General features: G+C 36.6%; 2 protein-coding genes across 5 annotated transcripts; both read left to right on the top strand.

The window, feature by feature from the left end:
* The first annotated feature begins 274 nt into the window (after positions 1-274).
* Positions 275-11,992, top strand: il2rga (interleukin 2 receptor, gamma a). 2 transcript variants are annotated; one of them, XM_026370692.1, is made up of 12 exons: positions 275-476; positions 1,051-1,141; positions 1,534-1,721; positions 1,867-1,981; positions 2,199-2,266; positions 3,142-3,232; positions 3,611-3,801; positions 3,947-4,080; positions 9,312-9,477; positions 9,810-9,912; positions 10,274-10,334; positions 10,515-11,992. In XM_026370692.1, the coding sequence occupies exons 1-12, from the start codon at positions 368-370 to the stop codon at positions 10,779-10,781; spliced, it is 1,584 nt and encodes a 527-aa protein (XP_026226477.1). In that variant the 5' UTR covers positions 275-367; the 3' UTR covers positions 10,782-11,992. The 2 variants fall into 2 exon arrangements, with proteins under 2 accessions (XP_026226477.1, XP_026226476.1); XM_026370691.1 differs by having other exon boundaries at positions 1,867-2,000; positions 2,101-2,266.
* A 106-nt stretch (positions 11,993-12,098) lies between these two features.
* On the top strand, positions 12,099-18,339 carry snx12 (sorting nexin 12). Of its 3 annotated transcripts, none has more exons than XM_026372766.1 (6): positions 12,099-12,468; positions 14,309-14,404; positions 14,767-14,891; positions 15,292-15,382; positions 15,925-15,935; positions 17,519-18,339. In XM_026372766.1, the coding sequence occupies exons 1-5, from the start codon at positions 12,304-12,306 to the stop codon at positions 15,928-15,930; spliced, it is 483 nt and encodes a 160-aa protein (XP_026228551.1). In that variant the 5' UTR covers positions 12,099-12,303; the 3' UTR covers positions 15,931-15,935; positions 17,519-18,339. The 3 variants fall into 3 exon arrangements, with proteins under 3 accessions (XP_026228551.1, XP_026228552.1, XP_026228550.1); XM_026372767.1 differs by having other exon boundaries at positions 17,514-18,339; XM_026372765.1 differs by lacking the exons at positions 15,925-15,935; positions 17,519-18,339 and having other exon boundaries at positions 15,292-15,394.
* Positions 18,340-19,856: the final 1,517 nt, after the last annotated feature.

Genomic DNA, 19,856 nt, shown 5'->3' with positions numbered 1-19,856 from the left:
AAAGACTGTAGAAGATGTGTGTTTGTTCATGATGATCCTATCCTCTGGAAGTTAGTTAAAACTCTGTGATGCACAGAAACCAAATGCAGCTTCTTCATCTTTAGTTTGTCAAGAGTGTTTCTAGTAAGTAAGTGAAGTAAATATCTGTACAGTCATGTAACATCCCTGAAAACAAACTGTCAAACCTCTGATGCAATATCAATATTTGCCTGATTTGTAAATGTGTAACTTTTCATGTTGGTCCTCAGATAAATATTGTAGCTGAAGGATTTTGACAATTTTTTATGTGTGCAGCTTCAGAGAGACAGTACAATTCAGTGGTAATTTTCTCTCAAAACAAACACGCATACACATTGAAGTTACCAGCATGAGCTACACATCGATACACAGATGTAGAGGAAGATCTGCACCTACGTTGATGAGACTGCTTCTGCCTCTCTTTCTGATGGGACATGTGTTTGCCAAAGAACCACCTGGTAAGACTATTTAAAGACTAATAACTGAATTTTTAAAGATAGGGAACTTATAATAACAATAAAAGAAACAAATTGAACCGTTTTGGATATGTGAGCAGTAAGTGACGTTTCTTAAGAGCGTTTGTCTGATCTAATCAGTTTGTTTTCCATTTGATTAGCGGTAAAACATTTTGTAAATTCATTTGTATCCATAATATTAGTTATTAATCAATAATAAACAATAAACAGAAATCTAATAATAATTAAATAATTAATAATAATAATAATACATTATTTATAGAGCACTTTTCTAAACATATGTTACAAAGTGCTTCTACATTGTTTGAGTGACCTATATTTTATATTTTAGAAAGATAGAACACAAATTTAATTAGCACGGGGAATAGCATAACTCTGTTGACCTGTAATCAGCTGTAATGTAATAAATAATGGGGAAACTGTCGTTGGACGGTTACACATAGACGATGGCTATCCTGTGAGTTGGGGTGATCAGTGAACATTAGAGTAACCCTGATGAGTTTTAGTTTATTTTCATCATTTTCTGTGATTCTCTGCCCTCTTGTGTCTCTGATAGAAGTGGACTGTTTGGTGGTGCATCTTAAATATGTCAGCTGTTCCTGGAATAAGCAGGGGACTCCAGGGGTCAACTACACCTTCTACAGCAGGTTTGTAATTATTAACAGCAGCCTGAAAACTGCAACCATGAAAATAATTGCTAATGTTATAATGCATTAAAATGTTCAAAATGAGTGAAAGTTAGAAATTGAAAGATAAAAGTAAACATCACTAATTTAACAGTAAAGGTTAAATATATAACTTATTTTGATTTGACATACTGTCATATTTAGAGGAGCTGTGCTTTAGGGAGATTAAGAGCAGATCATAGATTAATTAAGTGAAGGAATGGAGGTGATTTTACATATATATAGAATAATCTTGGCCCAGTATTGAAAACTTACTTATATGTTGTCTTTTTAATAACTCCCTCACCTGATTATTAACAGTTTCACTGACGATGCTGCATACTTAGCTGTGTGTGTTAATAATTAATGCACAGGTTTCACGACAAAGAATTCCTTTACTGCACCAACTATGTGTCAGAGAACAACGTGAATGTTGGATGTAACGTGCCCTATGACAAACTGATAGAGAAGAGGTTTGAACCATATTACACCAAACTGGTAGATGGCAGCAGGACAGACCAAGCTAGTGGAGTGCCACAAAAACATAATCTAAAAGACAAAGGTATGTCTATTTATTGAAATTTAGCATTGATTAGTACTGTTGCAATGAAATGAAAATGAGCCGTGCGTACATACAGCTGAACGATAATGTGTTATCATGTCAACTCACTGTGTGCTTTATTCTCTCTGAACGATCTGTGTCCCAGTCTTGTTAGCTCCACCAGTCAACCTGACTGTCAAGAATGAATCAGATTCTAACCTGTGGTTTTACTGGAACCAGACATACTCAAATTGTGTGGACAGTGAGGTTCGCTTCAGGACCAACAACAACAACTGGGAGGTGGGACAAACACACATTTTTCATCTGTTATTTTTGTTTATCACTTTTATTGTTATCTCTTCCAAGTTTTGTGTTTTTAACTCCATCTCATTTTTAACAGACCTCTAAAGTCAGTACAGGGAGGCACAGTTTCTGCATCAACTTACCCTCCAGCAATTCCAGGTATGAGATGCAGGTGCGGAGCAAAATGGGAAGTAACTGTGGAGGGTCTCCCAACTGGAGTGACTGGAGTGAACCTGTTGTTTGGGGATCTAACAACAGCACAGGTGTAGTGAGCCTGAGTGATCCCACAAAACAGCACAGCTACTGCACCTGAAAAAACAACAGAACAAAGCAGGAACTCTCACGAATCACACCCGAGGGGCTCAAAAGCCTTTAAGAATCTATTTGTCAATTGGCTCTCCTCAGCCATCATCTCAGTTGCTGCCTTGTCCATCGCATTGCTCTCACCCTGGCTCCCGACAAGCAAAACTGTCAACAGAAAAGGCAAAGACAGGAGTGATTTCGACGGTCCCACACTAAGAAAGCCATTCCACTACAACTACCGGGTGTATTCAAAATAAAAGTCCCCCAATTGTTTATGTGTGCAGCTTCAGAGGGACAGTACAATTTAGTGGTAACAATGAAAGAAACAAATTGAACCGTTTTGGATATGTGAGCAGTAAGTGACGTTTCTTAAGAGCGTTTGTCTGATCTAATCAGTTTGTTTTCCATTTGATTAGCGGTAAAACATTTTGTAAATTCATTTGTATCCATAATATTAGTTATTAATCAATAATAAACAATAAACAGAAATCTAATAATAATTAAATAATTAATAATAATAATAATAATACATTTTTTATAGAACACTTTTCTAAACATATGTTACAAAGTGCTTCTACATTGTTTGAGTGACCTATATTTTATATTTTAGAAAGATAGAACACAAATTTAATTAGCACGGGCAATAGCATAACTCTGTTGACCTGTAATCAGCTGTAATGTAATAAATAATGGGGAAACTGTCGTTGGACGACTACACATAGACGATGGCTATCCTGTGAGTTGGGGTGATCAGTGAACATTAGAGTAACCCTGATGAGTTTTAGTTTATTTTCATCATTTTCTGTGATTCCCTTCCCTCTTGTGTCTCTGATAGAAGTGGACTGTTTGGTGGTGCATCTTAAATATGTCAGCTGTTCCTGGAATAAGCAGGGGACTCCAGGGGTCAACTACACCTTCTACAGCAGGTTTGTAATTATTAACAGCAGCCTGAAAACTGCAACCATGAAAATAATTACTAATGTTATAATGCATTAAAATGTTCAAAATGAGTGAAAGTTAGAAATTGAAAGATAAAAGTAAACATCACTAATTTAACAGTAAAGATTAAATATATAACTTCTTTTGATTTGACATACTGTCATATTTAGAGGAGCTGTGCTTTAGGGAGATTAAGAGCAGATCATAGATTAATTAAGTGAAGGAATGGAGGTGATTTTACACATATATAGAATAATCTTGGCCCAGTATTGAAAACTTACTTATATGTTGTCTTTTTAATAACTCCCTCACCTGATTATTAACCACTTCACTGACGATGCTGTGTGTTAATAATTAATGCACAGGTTCCACAACGACAAAGAATTCCTTTACTGCACCGACTATGTGTCAGAGAACAACGTGAATGTTGGATGTAACGTGCCCTATGACAAACTGATAGAGAAGAGGTTTGAAACATATTTCACTAAACTGGTAGATGGCAGCAGGACAGACCAAGCTAGTGGAGTGCCACAAAAACATAATCTAAAAGACAAAGGTATGTCTATTTATTGAAATTTAGCATTGATTAGTACTGTTGCAATGAAATGAAAATGAGCCGTGTGTACATACAGCTGAACGATAATGTGTTATCATGTCAACTCACTGTGTGCTTTATTCTCTCTGAACGATCTGTGTCCCAGTCTTGTTAGCTCCACCAGTCAACCTGAGTGTCAAGAATGAATCAGATTCTAACCTGTGGTTTTACTGGAACCAGACATACTCAAATTGTGTGGACAGTGAGGTTCGCTTCAGGACCAACAACAACAAGTGGGAGGTGGGACAAACACACATTTTTCATCTGTTATTTTCGTTTATCACTTTTATTGTTATCTCTTCCAAGTTTTGTGTTTTTAACTCCATCTCATTTTTAACAGACCTCTAAAGTCAGTACAGCGAGGCACAGTTTCTGCATCACCTTACCCTCCTGCAATTCCAGGTATGAGGTGCAGGTGCGGAGCAAAATGGGAAGTAACTGTGGAGGGTCTCCCAACTGGAGTGACTGGAGTGAACCTGTTGTTTGGGGATCTAACAACAGCACAGGTGTAGTGAGCCTGAGTGATCCCACAAAACAGCACAGCTACTGCACCTGAAAAAACAACAGAACAAAGCAGGAACTCTCACGAATCACACCTGAGGGGCTCAAAAGCCTTTAAGAATCTATTTGTCAATTGGCTCTCCTCAGCCATCATCTCAGTTGCTGCGTTGTCCATCGCACTGCTCTCGCAAAAATGTCAACAGAAAAGGCAAAGACAGGAGTGACTTCTACGGTCCCACACTAAGAAAGCCATTCCACTACAACTACTGGGTGTTTTCAAAAATAAAAAAGTCCCCCTCATGACTGGTGCTTTGAAAGTTTGTTGTTACACTAAACAAGACGAAACCACTTGAAATGAATACCATAATATCATAACACAGGTTAGATTATGTGAATAGAGCAGATATTTATTTAAAAAAAAACACTTAACTACCCTAATAATGACAGGAAAGACTGTAGACGATTTGTGTTTATTTATGATGATCCTATCCTCTGGAAGTTAGTTAAAACTCTGTGATGCACAGAAACCAAATGCCGCTTCTTCATCTTTAGTTTGTCAAGAGCTTTTCTGTGGAGACACAAGTAAAGATCTGTACAGTCATGTAACATGCCTGAAACTGTCAAGCTTCTGATGCAATATCAAAATTTGCCTAATTTGTAAATGTGTAACTTTTCATGTTGGTCATCAGATGAAGATTGTAGCTGAATGATTTAGACAATTGTTTATGTGTGCAGCTTCAGAGGGACAGTACAATGCAGTGGTAATTTTCTATACTTAAAAGCGTGAAAGCACTAAAACCACAGGAATTGGTACAAGTACACTCAAAAAAAAAAAAACCCTGCTCAGTTCACTGGAAATGAGCTTTGAGCAAAGATGAGCTGATTGTGAACTGTGGCGTCAGAGATGAAATGCCAAGTTAAATGTCACAGATGTGAGAGTGCTTGTGCTTGATTAATATACTGGTAATTCTGGTAATTGCTATTAACCTAATTAGTTAACCTAATGAGCCAATTAAACTTCAGAAGACCAGTAAGCTGTTTACACAAATATTGCAGTGACAATCTAGTGCACGTGATACAGTTTACTAAAATAAAAGTATATAATCATTCAGTTATGATGATTATGCATTTTAGACCATGCATCGTTATGTTTTATACCACAGAGCTAAAAGGTTATGCTGCAATAGGTATAGGTATAGGTTGTCAATCTTTATTTTTGAAACGTTTCCTCTTACAGGAAACAAAACCCACAAAACTACTTTGGAGCAGTAGACACAGAAACATATCAGATAGCACATGGTTTTTCTGTTACACTCAAAGTTATACTTCAGTTCAAAGTGAATATAATGCTGATCAACTGTTATTTGACTCAATTTGACAAAAACACCTGTACAGATATTTAAAAAACTAAATCCAACCAAAAAGCAGATGTGTTTTATTGCATGTATGCAATATACTATAGCTGTTTCAAACTGTCTTCAATTGTGAATGTCCTTCCATGAAGAGGGATCCCTCCTTTGTTGCTCTTCCTGAGCAAGCTTTTGATTTTCTTTACTGATTCAAAAGTCTAAATGAATAAAATTAGCTAGCCATTTATGATAGATCCACAATACATTTACTATATTTTTACTTACCATTGAAGTAAAAGTCTTAAGTCTTAACAAGACAGTGTGACGCCAGTTAGGGCTTGAAGCCTGCAACAAAACTGCAATAAAAAAGTTGAGACAGAGGCAAAATCAGACTGAAAGGTTTATAAAATATCCAAGCAACACATTAACTGGTAATAAGAGAGGTATCATAATTGTCTATTAAAGGAGCACCTATAAAAGGCTCAGTCTCTGCAAGCAAAGTTATTTTGGTTATTGCTCACCAAGTAGTCAATGTATTCAAAAAGAGTATTTCTTAAAGAAAGATTGCAAAACATTCTGTCATAATATTGTGAAAAGACTCAGGGACTTCAGTTAAATCTCAGTCCATAAATGCCCAGGGCAAAGACGATGTGCTTGACCTTTGAAGGATCAGCATCTGTGATGGTATGGGGGTGCATTAGTGCCCACTCGCAAGTGTTTGATACTGAGACATATGTTGGATTTTTAAAAGGAACATTTGCTGCCATCGAGGTCACATCTTTTCTGCAGGACAATGTCCTCACTCTGAATGTTTGATAGCAGTGTCGGTGAAGATTCTCAGTCATCCAGGTAAAGTTATCTGGTGGTGGAGTCATGGCAACTGGACGGGTTTCATCTTCCAGTGTTCTGACAGTGTTTTTGTAAACACTACACATGTGATAAGTGGCCTGCCTGCAGTCCAGAAAGCATGTTAAAACAGCTCTCTCTCAACTTTTTTTGTGTTTTGCAGGCGTCAAACTCAAAATTTGTTTATGTTGACAAAATACCAGTAAAAACACTAAAAGTCTTGTCAGATAAATACACATTTAAGCAAAATAACACATCACTGATTTTAGCTTTTATTGTCTTCTAGAAAAGTCTTTACTTGTCTCTCTACTGTGGAAATGAGGTTTGTAACTGCAGACATGTCATCTTGATCTATAGCCTAATATCTTGCTTTTTTACTGACAGGAAACCAAACCCACACAACTTTCTAGCATAAGCTACACATCGATACTCAAATATAGAGGAAGATCTGCGCCGATGCTGACAGCATCCTGTTCCTCTGTGCCACGATGGCGATGAGACTGCTTCTGCTTCTCTTTGTGACGGGACATGTGTTTGCCACAGAACCACCTGGTAAGACTATTTAAAGACTAATAACTGAATTTTTAAAGATAGGGAACTTATAATAACAATAAAAAAATCAAATTTAACCCTTTCGAATGTGTGAGCTGTTAGTGACGTTTCTTAAGAGCATTTGTCTGATCTAATCAGTTTGTTTTCCATTTGATGATTAGCAGTAAAACATTTTGTAAATTAATTTGTATGTATAATATTAGTTATTAATCAATAATAAACAATAAACAGAAATCGTTACCATGTACATTATTTGAGTGACCTATATTTTAGATTTTATAAAGATAACCCAAATTTAATAAGCACAGGGAATAGCACAACTCTGTCGACCTGTAATCAGCCGTAATGTAATAAATAATAAATAGTTTGTACTGTACAAATGAATTAAATTGTCGTTTTAAAGTTGAATTTTACTTCCTTAAGCATGTATAAATTCCCCTAGACGTGACTGTGCTTCCATTTCCTCATTGTGTGCGTGTGCGCTGCTATTGGTTCAGTTGCATTTCTGTAGATTTTTTATACCACACTATTTATTAACTGCTCTATAGGGAAACTGTCGTTGGACGGTTACACATAGACGACGGCTATACTATGAGTTGGGGTGATCAGTGAACATTAGAGTAACCCTGATGAGTTTTAGTTTATTTTCACCATTTTCTGTGATTCTCTGCCCTCTTGTGTCTGTGATCGAAGTGGACTGTTTGGTGGTGCATCTTAAATATGTCAGCTGTTCCTGGAATAAGCAGGGGACTCCAGGGGTCAACTACACCTTCTACAGCAGGTTTGTAATTATTAACAGCAGCCTGAAAACTGCAACCATGAAAATAATTGCTAATGTTATAATGCATTAAAATGTTCAAAATGAGTGAAAGTTAGAAATTGAAAGATAAAAGTAAACATCACTAATTTAACAGTAAAGGTTAAATATATAACTTCTTTTGATTTGACATACTGTCATATTTAGAGGAGCTGTGCTTTAGGGAGATTAAGAGCAGATTAATTAAGGGAAGAAATAGAGGTGATTTTACACATATATAGAATACTATACAATTGGACATGATGAATAATCATTTTGCATATGAAACAAATGTGTGGTAGCACATTCATATTTAAGTTTTTTTATCACACAACCAACTAATATGTGGCACTGGTTTTGTTTCTTGTCATTGACAGAGTGATACTAAATTCTCTTGAATCATTTCTCTGATGTAGCCTACCTAACCAAACCCAAAGGTTTCCTGCAAATAGGTCTTGATATTACAATGCAGTAAATTACAGAAAACTAGAATTACCATATTACAGTTATATGTTTCCACCAACTAGTGTTTGTATTGTAAGTTGTAATTTATCTTAATACATTTATGGAAGTAGATGTTTTGACAGATGTAATGAAAATTCCCTCTAGGTGTTTCTGAGATATAGTGTTGACAAGAATCTGATCACCAAAATATAATCAGTTCACTATTTAAGGATATTTTCTCAAGGCCTTATTATCACAGGTACTGACAGATTGTACTTGTTATGACAGAATATTTTAGCTAATCTTGGCCCAGTATTGAAAACTTACTTATATGTTGTCTTTTTAATAACTCCCTCACCTGATTATTAACCACTTCACTGATGATGCTGTGTGTTAATAATTAATGCACAGGTTCCACAACGACAAAGAATTCCTTTACTGCACCGACTATGTGTCAGAGAACAACGTGAATGTTGGATGTAACGTGCCCTATGACAAACTGATGGAGAAGAGGTTTGAAACATATCTCACCAAACTGGTAGATGGCAGCAGGACAGACCAAGCTAGTGGAGTGCCACAAAAACATAATCTAAAAGACAAAGGTATGTCTATTTATTGAAATTTAGCATTGATTAGTACTGTTGCAATGAAATGAAAATGAGCCGTGCGTACATACAGCTGAACGATAATGTGTTATCATGTCAACTCACTGTGTGCTTTATTCTCTCTGAACGATCTGTGTACCAGTCTTGTTAGCTCCACCAGTCAACCTGACTGTCAAGAATGAATCAGATTCTAACCTGTGGTTTTACTGGAACCAGACATACTCAAATTGTGTGGACAGTGAGGTTCGCTTCAGGACCAACAACAACAACTGGGAGGTGGGACAAACAGACATTTTTCATCTGTTATTTTCGTTTATCACATTAATTGTTATCCCTTCCAAGTCTTTTGTGTTTTTAACTCCATCTCATTTTTAACAGACCTCTAAAGTCAGTACAGCGAGGCAGAGTTTCTGCATCAACTTACCCTCCAGCAATTCCAGGTATGAGATGCAGGTGCGGAGCAAAATGGGAAGTAACTGTGGAGGGTCTCCCAACTGGAGTGACTGGAGTGAACCTGTTGTATGGGGATCTCACAACAGCACAGGTAAACCTTCATGAAAGAGTAAAGTAATCACCGTCAACTACGAGACACTGCAGAAGTATACTGTAAAATAACTCCTGCACAGAATCAGTACTTCTATAACAAAGTCTCATCCCATTAACGTTTCTGTACAGCCCCCAGAAATGGGCATATTCTAATGTACAACACAGTGGTAAATGAACATACAAAGAATTAATACATTTTAATTATTTCCAAGACATAAAATTTACATTTTGAAAAAAATGTATAGTGTTGATAGATGCATGTAGGAGGTAGCAATATTTATTTTTAATAACTCAACCCCTAATCATCCTCTCTTTCTCTGCTGATCACAGATAACACTCAAAAAAATCTAATTTCTGTGTGGACTCCGGTGCTGTATGTAGTGGGCGTTATCACCCTCATCATACTGGTCATGATGTTGCTGCACTATGAAAGGTAGGTACGATGTCACGTATAAATGGGGATAGTGACAGTTTTGTGTAGCCACACAGTATTAGCAGTATGTATTTTTTATTATGTTTTAAGTTATATGCAGTGATGTGTTAATTGTTTAAAGCAGCAGCACATGTAATTCCTGGTAACACACATTTTAATACTGCCAATCTTTTTACATGTAAGACACAATTTTTGTCTATTTTGCCTATATTAATATTTTTACTAAAGTGTTGCACATAAGAAAAATCTGTTTCCTCTAGAACCTCACTCAATGATAATGATGCAGAGTCACAGGGACCAAATGTAATGTAGAGAAACTGTTGTTGATTTAATAGTAAGACTGTGCCTACCTCCCATACAGGCTCAGAATCATCCTCATCCCTGTGGTTCCCAAACCCTCGCTGAACCATCGTGACATGGAGGTAAGTAGCATCCATCAGCTCATTGTCTGCTCTATGAAATTTTAATAGTTTACTGCTAATTAGCACTCAACACAAAGTAAAACTGAGGATAATGGAAAGTGTATTCCCCAGTCTAAAGATCCAATGAAAGATCAGTTTAGTGGAACAGTGGTTGACAGTAATGTACTACTTTTTTTACAGAATTGGTTTCAATCCTCCAAAGGCCTGAATTTTGAGGATTTTAAGGCTAACTACAATGAGCGTGCCTGTCCCGTCCGCGAGTACTGCCAAGTTTCCCAGTCCGACAGTGAGAGCTCTGGCGGCTCCACCTGCTCTGTCACCACCAACCAAACCGACTGCTCTGTCTCCATCCCGGTGAACGAATCAGAAGATGTGTCCACCCCCTGCTCCACTTCCACCTCCTCAATTACTGACTCGTCTGAGAAGGAGCTGCACATCTCTGTTTAGGAGGCATCTCAGTCAGGATTTGTTTTCGCTAATTCGCTGACAGACACATTTCCTATTTCACTGCAAGGATCGAAACATGAATATATGGTCCCCTAGGAGAGGAAACCCACACCCAGATGAAGCAGTTACATTGAAAATCGTTATATACAAATCTTTAGAGCCTGTCTATGAACCCCACAGTCAGTGGTTTGATTCTTATTTCCTCCTGGTTACGTGTTGAGGGGTCCACGGACAAGACACCGAAACCCTGTAGTAGACCAATGTGTACCAGTAGCTGCTAGCTGTCAACAACAATTTCCCCAAGGGAATTCATAAAGTATGTCATCATGAAAGTGCTAAATGTAATTTAAAATTTAAGCACAAAATCAGTTTAAAAACAACAAAAGTTGTAGTTTTTATTCAAACCTAAGGTTTATTATGAGTGACAAATATTTCATATATCTGAGCTTCATTGTGTTAGTTCAGAATGAAATATGGACATGTTGATGATATTTAAAAGTTGACATATTAGTCCATTACACATTAAGGTACACATGTGGGGCTTGGGCTTAAGTCTGCATGAAGAAAAAAAAATATATCTTCTCAAAAGCTGTTATCATTTTAACACTCACCTTTGCTATGTCCATAACTTCAACAGAGCAGGTAGATGAGCGAAGACCACACTAAAACCTTTACAGACTGTGGCAATGCCGATTCCTCTAATACAGTGTGGCCTTGACTTTCTTCTGACTGAGAAGTCCAGAAAATAAATATTGGAGGTTAATTTTAACACCCAATGAGGATTTCTGAGTTGCATTGTTGTATCTTAACTGCACTAATTGTAGCACTGAAACTTATATAGGCTCTGTTTCAGGTTAAAATAACATAAAACCATTGGGGATCATAAATATTGTAAATTGCTATGATACTGTAAAAAATCCAGCTCTATAAATACTATATTTATATATTATATAAGTCTATAAAAACCCTTTGACCTCCAATATGACATTTGTACATATCTATCATACATACATACATACATATATATATAAAATGTCTTAATATCAATGTACTTTTTTTCAGTTTTGCTGAAAATTGTTGTTTTTTGCAACCTTGTTCAACTTTGTCATGTATTTTTGTGTTTGTGTCCTATATATTCAGTATATCCGTCATAACCAGAGTTTGCTGTATCCTCCTCTTTTTAAAAATAAATGTAATAGTTTATGCATGCATGTCCTGTTTGCAGCATTATTTTATTTTTGTATTATCCGCCCGTCCACTAACCTGCCTGTCCATTAGAGGGAGTGCGGAGTGTCCCGCACAGTGCGGAACTGAGTCAACGCATTTTTCAGATTCAAGAAGGGTAGGGCGCAGGGCGGCTGTCCCCCCGCAAGAAGACAGACCCAGCTACAAGTCAACTACTTCCCCAGCTGAACCGATCAGCTACCGCCATCAATTGATGCCTTCAGACGAGATTTAAGGTTTTACTCTGCATTTAGGTGTTTGACGCTGATTTGTCGTCCGAGAATCAGAACCCGACAAAATGTCAGAGCCTGCGGTGGCCGACACTCGCCGGTTGAATTCCAAGCCCCAGGACCTGACGGATGCTTACGGTCCCCCCAGCAATTTTCTGGAAATAGACGTTTATGATCCACAAATCGTTGGTGTTGGCCGGAATCGTTACACAACTTATGAAGTTCGCATGCGGGTAAGTTGTGGACCCGCAAATCAAAACACATTGTTGTATCATTAGCTTTACACCGAGCTAACTGGTAATTAACGTTACACTGTTGTTGCTAACGTTAGCATCTTTAGCCGCTGTGCGCACGTCAACTGAACGACTGCGCCGTGACGTTGGCTTCAGGCGCCGAGAGTGACTCAATATGGCGCCCCAGTAAAACTCGAGTACCGGGGATTGTCAGCGGCCTACCTTGTGCCTTAATGTAGAGTAAGCAGTGCTGACATGTAGAAGTTTCCTGAACATGTCGACATCTTCCAGCAAACACGGTGAAAACACATTCAAGCTCTTTTAAAGTAATTGACATGTAGTTAGGTTAACTATTCGTTAGTTAGCGTTAAATTCATTGAAACGTAAATCTGCGCTGAGGAGGAAGAAACAGACGTCCGAACCTGTTCCTTGGAGCTAAACACTACCTGCACTTAGCTGGACTTTTACTGTCAATAAAACTGAAAAGATGGTTTATTTCGATATTTGACACTAACATTACAATAACTCTAACATAAAACAGTCGTTACTGTTGTTCGTTAATCCTGTTTAAACACTAGCAGTTAGCTAACGTTAACAGCTAGCTATGTAGCTAACTCTAAATGTAGAATATTAATATGTATAATATATAATCGGTATAAATGTTTTTTTAATTATGTTTTTTAATATATTTTGTGTTTGTATTACAGTACAGCTTGTTCATAAAATTAAGATTAGTTTACATTAAATGCTGCTCCTGTTAAACATTAAGCTGTTAATACTAACATTAGTGGTTAAAGTAGTAATAAACCGATAAAAGTCAGTTAAACAGTTAAACCTGAAAATCACCGACTCAGCTGAACATGACATCTTCAGGAAACTGATGCTTACATTGTCATTTCGCAATTACCACACTTGTTGACTACAGACCCTCATTTTGTGGTGTTAGCAGCTGTGTGCTCCTCTTTTTATCACCTGGCTGAAGAAGCTCATGTTTTCACTTTATTTCATTTTTTTCCAAAACAACATAGACTCATACATGTGTTTACTATGTCTGACTCGTTTCTTGATCAGCTTTGCTAAACTTGCCAGTAGTTCACAGTGACAACCAAACCAATTTAAAGCTGGATCTGTGTAATCAACAAGGTCAAACCTCTCTGGAAAGCATTGTTTCATTGCTGCCTCACTCTCTACAGTGTGTCTGCAGCAGCTAACCATGGGAAAGTTGTTTAAAAGGATCAACCTTTGTATATCCAAAACATTGACAGATTAAATTAATGTGGTAAATGTCAGCTACACCCTTTAAAAGCACAGTAGCAGTCTACATGTTAAATCAATTGACATTTGACTATGAGTAAGTAACAGTTTTGCTAAGTATGATTTCCAGATAAATGTACAGTATGAATCAGTAGTCCTTAAACATGCACAGTCAGTTTTTCCTTTTTCCCGTTTTTAGAAATTTTAAAAAAAAAATTTGACGATACAAAACATACTGTAGTGGTTAATAATGATGCTTTTTACATAATAACATTTAATATCTTGAGAGTCTGGGATATTTGAGCATGCAATTTGAAGAAAACATGTTAGGTTCTTGACATTTGTTTTGGTTATTAACCAGTATTTACTGACTTGAGTTAAACTTTAAAATAAATCTGGGGACAATGAACCGGGTGTTTGTCAAATTGTTGACATTCTTGCCAACAGTTTAGTCAAATTCTGGCGGTAAGAGCTATTTGTTTACCTCCCATGATATTTTTGAGTCTTGAAATATTTCCACAGAAACTTTCTGCAGCCAAAATGTATTATAAATCAAGGATTGTTTTATATTTTCTGCTCTCTCTAGACAAACCTCCCCATTTTCAAACTGAAGGATTCCTGTGTGAGAAGAAGATACAGCGACTTTGAGTGGTTAAAGAATGAGCTGGAAAGAGACAGTAAGGTGAGTGAGCAGTAATGCCATACTTTAGGCTAATAATTCAATTCTAGAGGTGCAAACAAATAATTATGATACAATAGTTGTTTGTTTGTTTGTTTTGTCTTGAAAAATGGAAAAAATATATTATTTACATTGTCACATATCATAAGGACTACAATATAACTTTGTTTTCATTATGGTGAATGATGAATATACATGTTTTGCAGTGATCGTTAACTGGGCCACTGCACCACCAAGAACTAGAGCAAAAATTAGCTTGTGGAGATGTCTCTTTTGATTTTATAGTGCACTGTGGTTGAACTTAAGACATTTGGTGCATATTTTTCAGAATTTCTGTTATTTGTGTTGACCTCTGAAACCTTCAGATTGTAGTACCACCTCTTCCGGGCAAAGCCCTGAAGAGACAGTTGCCATTCCGTGGTGACGAGGGCCTTTTTGAGGAGTCTTTCATTGAGGAGCGGCGATTGGGCCTGGAGCAGTTTATTAACAGGTCAGGCAGTTCAATAAACTTCAATTGAAATACAAAGATCAGACAAATGTTTTTGTCTAATAAAATGTTTTAACGTGGAAAGTACCATTTTAGAATTATAATGCATTGCTGAAAGTAGAGCTGTGCTCTGTGTATGTCTAAATCTAGTAAAACATACAACAGGGCTCTTATTGTGCTTGTTTGTTTTCTAGCTACAAAATGTGTGTATTAAAGTAGGAGACAGACGTGACCTGAAAATGTCTAGCCCTACACAAGGCTTAACCCAGTCTGTGTCTAGGAAAATAGCACCATGTCAACTAGCTAATCCACAACTGCATTTCACCTACCTCCATGAAAAGCATTTAAAATAAGCAGTGAGTGAATTTAGTCTGTATGTCTGTCTGTGTGCGTGTTTCTGTAGAATTGCAGGTCACCCCTTGGCCCAGAACGAGCGCTGTCTTCACATGTTTCTGCAAGAGGAAAGCATTGACCGTAACTACATTCCTGGAAAAGTACGACACTAGGGCTTACTGTGGGAGATGGGCATGTGGGGGTTAAACTCTGGAGTGTAGAACGGACTGAATTGCCTTTCTCTTCCCTCACAACGTCTCTTGAGCTCTCTTTCTCTCTCTCTTCTGCTTTATCTGCCTCTTTTTCTTCTGTGTATATTACTGTAAAGTCATATTAACTTTATCCTGGAGTTAGAGTATGTTCTTCTGCTATACATCAGGATTTGTCAAAAATGTTTGAGACAACTCTGTGACTCCTCTCCCTTGTGCATTTGTTTTATAACTGTACAGTAAGGAAAACAGTAGTTGTGATTGTATCGTGAAGATATGGCCGTTAATCACAGTCTTCAGGAATGAAACTAATGTACAATACATTCAGCCATTCCCTGATGAGTGTCATATATTCATAATTGTAATATAATGTGAATAAAGTAGAATAATGTCTAAATGTGTGTTGGCACTAATATGTATTATATGGATACATGTGGACTTTAAATCAGGGTTCTGATCATGTTTTGTTCTCTGTTTTTTTATTGTTTCTTTAGGTATGAATGAAGTAAGTTTGCTTTATTTTATCTTGTCTCTAAGAGCTTTCTGGAAGTTAAAGGTGGTTGCATGGGCACTATAGAGACCAAAGGCGATAGTTCACAAATACTTCAGTAGAAAAAAACACCAGAGATCTGTCTGCAGTCTGTTATTGTACCTTGTAAAATGCAACACATAGTCTTTATTCCCCAAAAGTGTTTGAGTGATCATGGTGTTTTTGCAAAAGGAAGAACTTCTTGCAAGCCAGTTTACATTTCGGTCATTTAGGATGCAGAGAAAAATTAATGTATAATCTAATTTGCAGTTTCTAATTGTTAATTAGAAACGAAGTAAACTGAATGTTTCTCAGGAACTGGCTTGCAGAAGTTTCTCAGTCCACCAGTATCAGGGCAGTGGAAAAACAGTCCCTCACTAGTGTTTCAGTTATGTGAACTATTGTTTAATGAGTACTTTACATCACTTGTGATTCTCTTTCAAACTAATTCTGATACATTGTCATTTTCCACCGCACTAATCATTGGCTGCATGGCAAACTCGCTGCATGGCAAACTTGCACGCTTCGCTGGCAAATTATTTTTACACGCCTCTAATCAACGTTATGTTGAGTCTGTTAATTCAGACCTTTGATTTTTTTTAAACATAAATCTGTATCAATTCTACCATGAAGTCAATAATGATTTATTCTGCATTGTTATGTCTACTGAAGTTGAATTTAATGTCCATACATATGGGAGCAGTAAACAAACATACAATACATTCCACTACATGTCTTCAAACACTAGAATAGCATCATGGAATAATATACAGTAGATTATAGACTAGCAATAAACAAGAACTTGACACCACATTATGAGTTGCATGGTGCTTACAGGTGAATAGGTGAAGTCTGATGCATGCATGCAGCCCTGTGTAATGTATCATATTTAGTCTGTATTGGATCTGCCTTTAAACCTGCCTGCCTGATCATAAAAGTCCAAAAAAGGTGAAGCCAAATGCAATAATTGATTACTTGTACAAAATAGTTCAGTTTGTCTTGTGTAATAGTCACACTCCACTTCCTGATGCTAATAAAAGGCAGGAGTCAGCATTTTTAGTTTAATGTTGGGAGTAGATGACAAAAAATATCTATGTTGCTTTGGAATGAGTATACAACTAAAGTCCAAAACGATGTTCTGTCTGCATATTTATTTTCTTTTTGTGGAAAACAAGAATATGCATTATATGTATATTATTTTACAGTATTGCAGCTCAGTTTAACTTTTTCCACTTTTTCCTATTAATTATGTTGCCGGAGCTGCCTCCTCTAATAAATAAATAAATATTAGGTAATATTAGTGTGTGACAGCAATAAAAACAGGATTTCTACACACATACAGAAGTCTTCTGCAACATAAAACATGGATTTCATGAACTGAATCTAACCAGTTATTTTCCATACTGTGATATTTTTTATGAATTATAATATTGTGCCATTACAGTAGTCGATGCATCAGTAGATTATTTTTATTTGTTGATTCAGTGGCCATGTATTGTATATTATTTCTCATGTTTTCTGTTTGTCTCTTTCTCTCTTTTTCTTGTTGCCAAGAGCAGTCTGCTGCGCCTGCCTCTTGTTATTTCTACATCATGTCATTATAACGCTGGTGGAAATGTCAGAACAGTATCGACGGTGTAGGAAACTCTTGCTCCTGGACAAAACTAAGATCTCAAGTGTATAAATTGATTGTTGTGTCCTTATTCAGTCATTCCACATACTACATGTACATTATTTTTGATTCACTGAAGACGGAAACTTGTTTAAATTCTTTTTGTCATTTCATCATAGCTACAGTTTTTTATTTTTATTTTTTACAATGACCATATTTCCTGATTGTCTTTTTAATTAATTTGATCAAATTTAAGTGGAGGGTAATTTCCTGATATGATTAGAACTTTTCTTTTGAAAGCTGAGAATGTGATTTTGATGATAACTTCCCAAAGGCGAGCAACATGTAGCATCATGAAAAAGACAGTGACCAGTCAATGCATTCAGTACATTTTCCCCCGAGTTTCTTTTCTGGATATTTTACAGTTACTTGTTTTGACTCTGCTGTTTTAGTTCTATCATCATGCTCACACTCTGCCTGTGTGTCGTCACACCAGCTATTGGGAATGTTAAGTTAGGTAAATAACCATATCTAAGCACTGTGACAAGAGGTTCATTATATGAACAATATTTCATTGTTTAAAGACATAATCAGCATCTGGTTTACTGATCTAAAATGAGGATTACTGCTTATTTTCAGCTGTTTCATTCTTTCTATCAATATTATTGTGAAGTGTATTAATACATGTTACCATTGCAGTTCCGCTATGGGTGACGATGAACTCTCTTGTTAATTCTGTCCACCAATTAAATTTCCTGCTGCCTGCTGTGTGGTGTCTGCACGTCTCTTTTCAGGCTACAGAGGAGAAATAGAAGCAAAATCACTAAAACTCAACTTACAGTATGTGATTAGTGCGTCACACTGAGAAGCACTGATGCGGATCAGAGGGAGTCATGGGAGCCGGATGAATGGCTGCAAATTGGCAGATGACCTTATTAACAATAAAATATAAAAAGAACGTGAAGAGGACAATGTTTGTTAATACTTGTGTATAAAGACTTTAACTGTTAAGACCATAAAAACCATAGTTTTTATTTAAGGCCCGTTTAGAAAGAGGCTGTATGAAAATGAAGGTGTGAAAACTGGGATTATGAATGATATAATGTTATTTGAACCCTCCATTCAATCCTGAGAAATACTACAGCACCCTCACCTCAATGTGTACAAATATTACAATGGAAAACTGGCTCAGGATTCTGCTAGTTTAGGTACAGATGTGCTTATGTATTATAGCTCAATGTAACCAATAAAGTAAGACAACTGTTGTCCTCTGTGTAATTAAGTAATGAAATGAAGTACAAATTTGTTGCACTTGTACTTGAGCATTTTGCATAAAGATATTTAACAAAATGTGACCGACTTAAATGATGTCATACATATAGAGAAACATGTCCAACATGTAGTAGTTAAAGTAACTTTTACTTTTAAATGCAGTACTCTACAGTGTGTAATACTGAAGTCAAGGACCAGAATAATTCGTCCACTGGTAGTACACCTTAATAACCAATAATGGAACGGGGAGCTGTTTTTTACAGTTATTTAGACCTAAAACTGTAACAGAAAATTAATTAACTACACTAATAAGAAACTGTCTTATAAGCAAAAGGGCAAATAGTATTTAGGTTCATTACATAAGTACTAAAACTATGTTGGTGAGTTGTTCATGAATTATAGGCAGCGATGTGTTAATTAACTGGGAAAATGTAAATACCCCACAAAAATGAATCAGTGTAGTAAATAAATATGCAGCTTTGAGTTAGAAAGGAAGCCTCACATTAAGTCCAAGTTTTAGTTCTTCAGTGGCAAAACTGGATCCTTTTGCTTCACTTGTTGTTAAACATGATTCTTAACGTCCCCTAATCTTTTTCTTGTTGTCGTTCACCTTCAGGAAATGCAGGGATTAACTAGAGAATTATGGCCACAGGTGGATTAAAGTTGTCCCGGAATAGTGATCTTGTGATGTAGACCTTGACCTGCCGCTGATTCAAATTAGACATGACTGTAATTGGACACAAATGTGGCTTCCAAGAGAATTTATAAAAAGGAATTAGAAGTAGTACGATTCATACAGTACACAGCTTGTGTTGCACTGAACTACTCAAGGTTCACAGCTAGAAGGGGAATTATCAGGTTCATTTCTACAGCACATACACGAAGGTGAGCAAGTGAGGAGGGATCCCTTTTTTATAGGACGACACAAACAACAAATATGTGTTAGTAGATGGACATACAAACATAAATATACATTTACATTAGTAATTAGGGAAAATGCTGCTGCTTGAATC

The sequence above is a fragment of the Anabas testudineus genome, chromosome 14 (assembly GCF_900324465.2).
Source record: "Anabas testudineus chromosome 14, fAnaTes1.2, whole genome shotgun sequence".
Classification (NCBI taxonomy): Eukaryota; Metazoa; Chordata; class Actinopteri; order Anabantiformes; family Anabantidae; genus Anabas; species Anabas testudineus.
This window is presented reverse-complemented; position numbering and strand designations above follow the sequence as displayed.

Bases quoted from the DNA above. Each gene is read 5' to 3' on its own strand.
- il2rga (XM_026370691.1), top strand. From the start codon at position 368: ATGAGCTACACATCGATACACAGATGTAGAGGAAGATCTGCACCTACG. The intron at 2,001-2,100 runs GTGGGACAAACA...CATTTTTAACAG, and splicing joins CCAACAACAACAACTGGGAG to ACCTCTAAAGTCAGTACAGG. The intron at 4,081-9,311 runs GTGGGACAAACA...CATTTTTAACAG, and splicing joins CCAACAACAACAAGTGGGAG to ACCTCTAAAGTCAGTACAGC.
- snx12 (XM_026372765.1), top strand. From the start codon at position 12,304: ATGTCAGAGCCTGCGGTGGCCGACACTCGCCGGTTGAATTCCAAGCCC. The intron at 12,469-14,308 runs GTAAGTTGTGGA...TGCTCTCTCTAG, and splicing joins CTTATGAAGTTCGCATGCGG to ACAAACCTCCCCATTTTCAA. The intron at 14,405-14,766 runs GTGAGTGAGCAG...TGAAACCTTCAG, and splicing joins AGCTGGAAAGAGACAGTAAG to ATTGTAGTACCACCTCTTCC.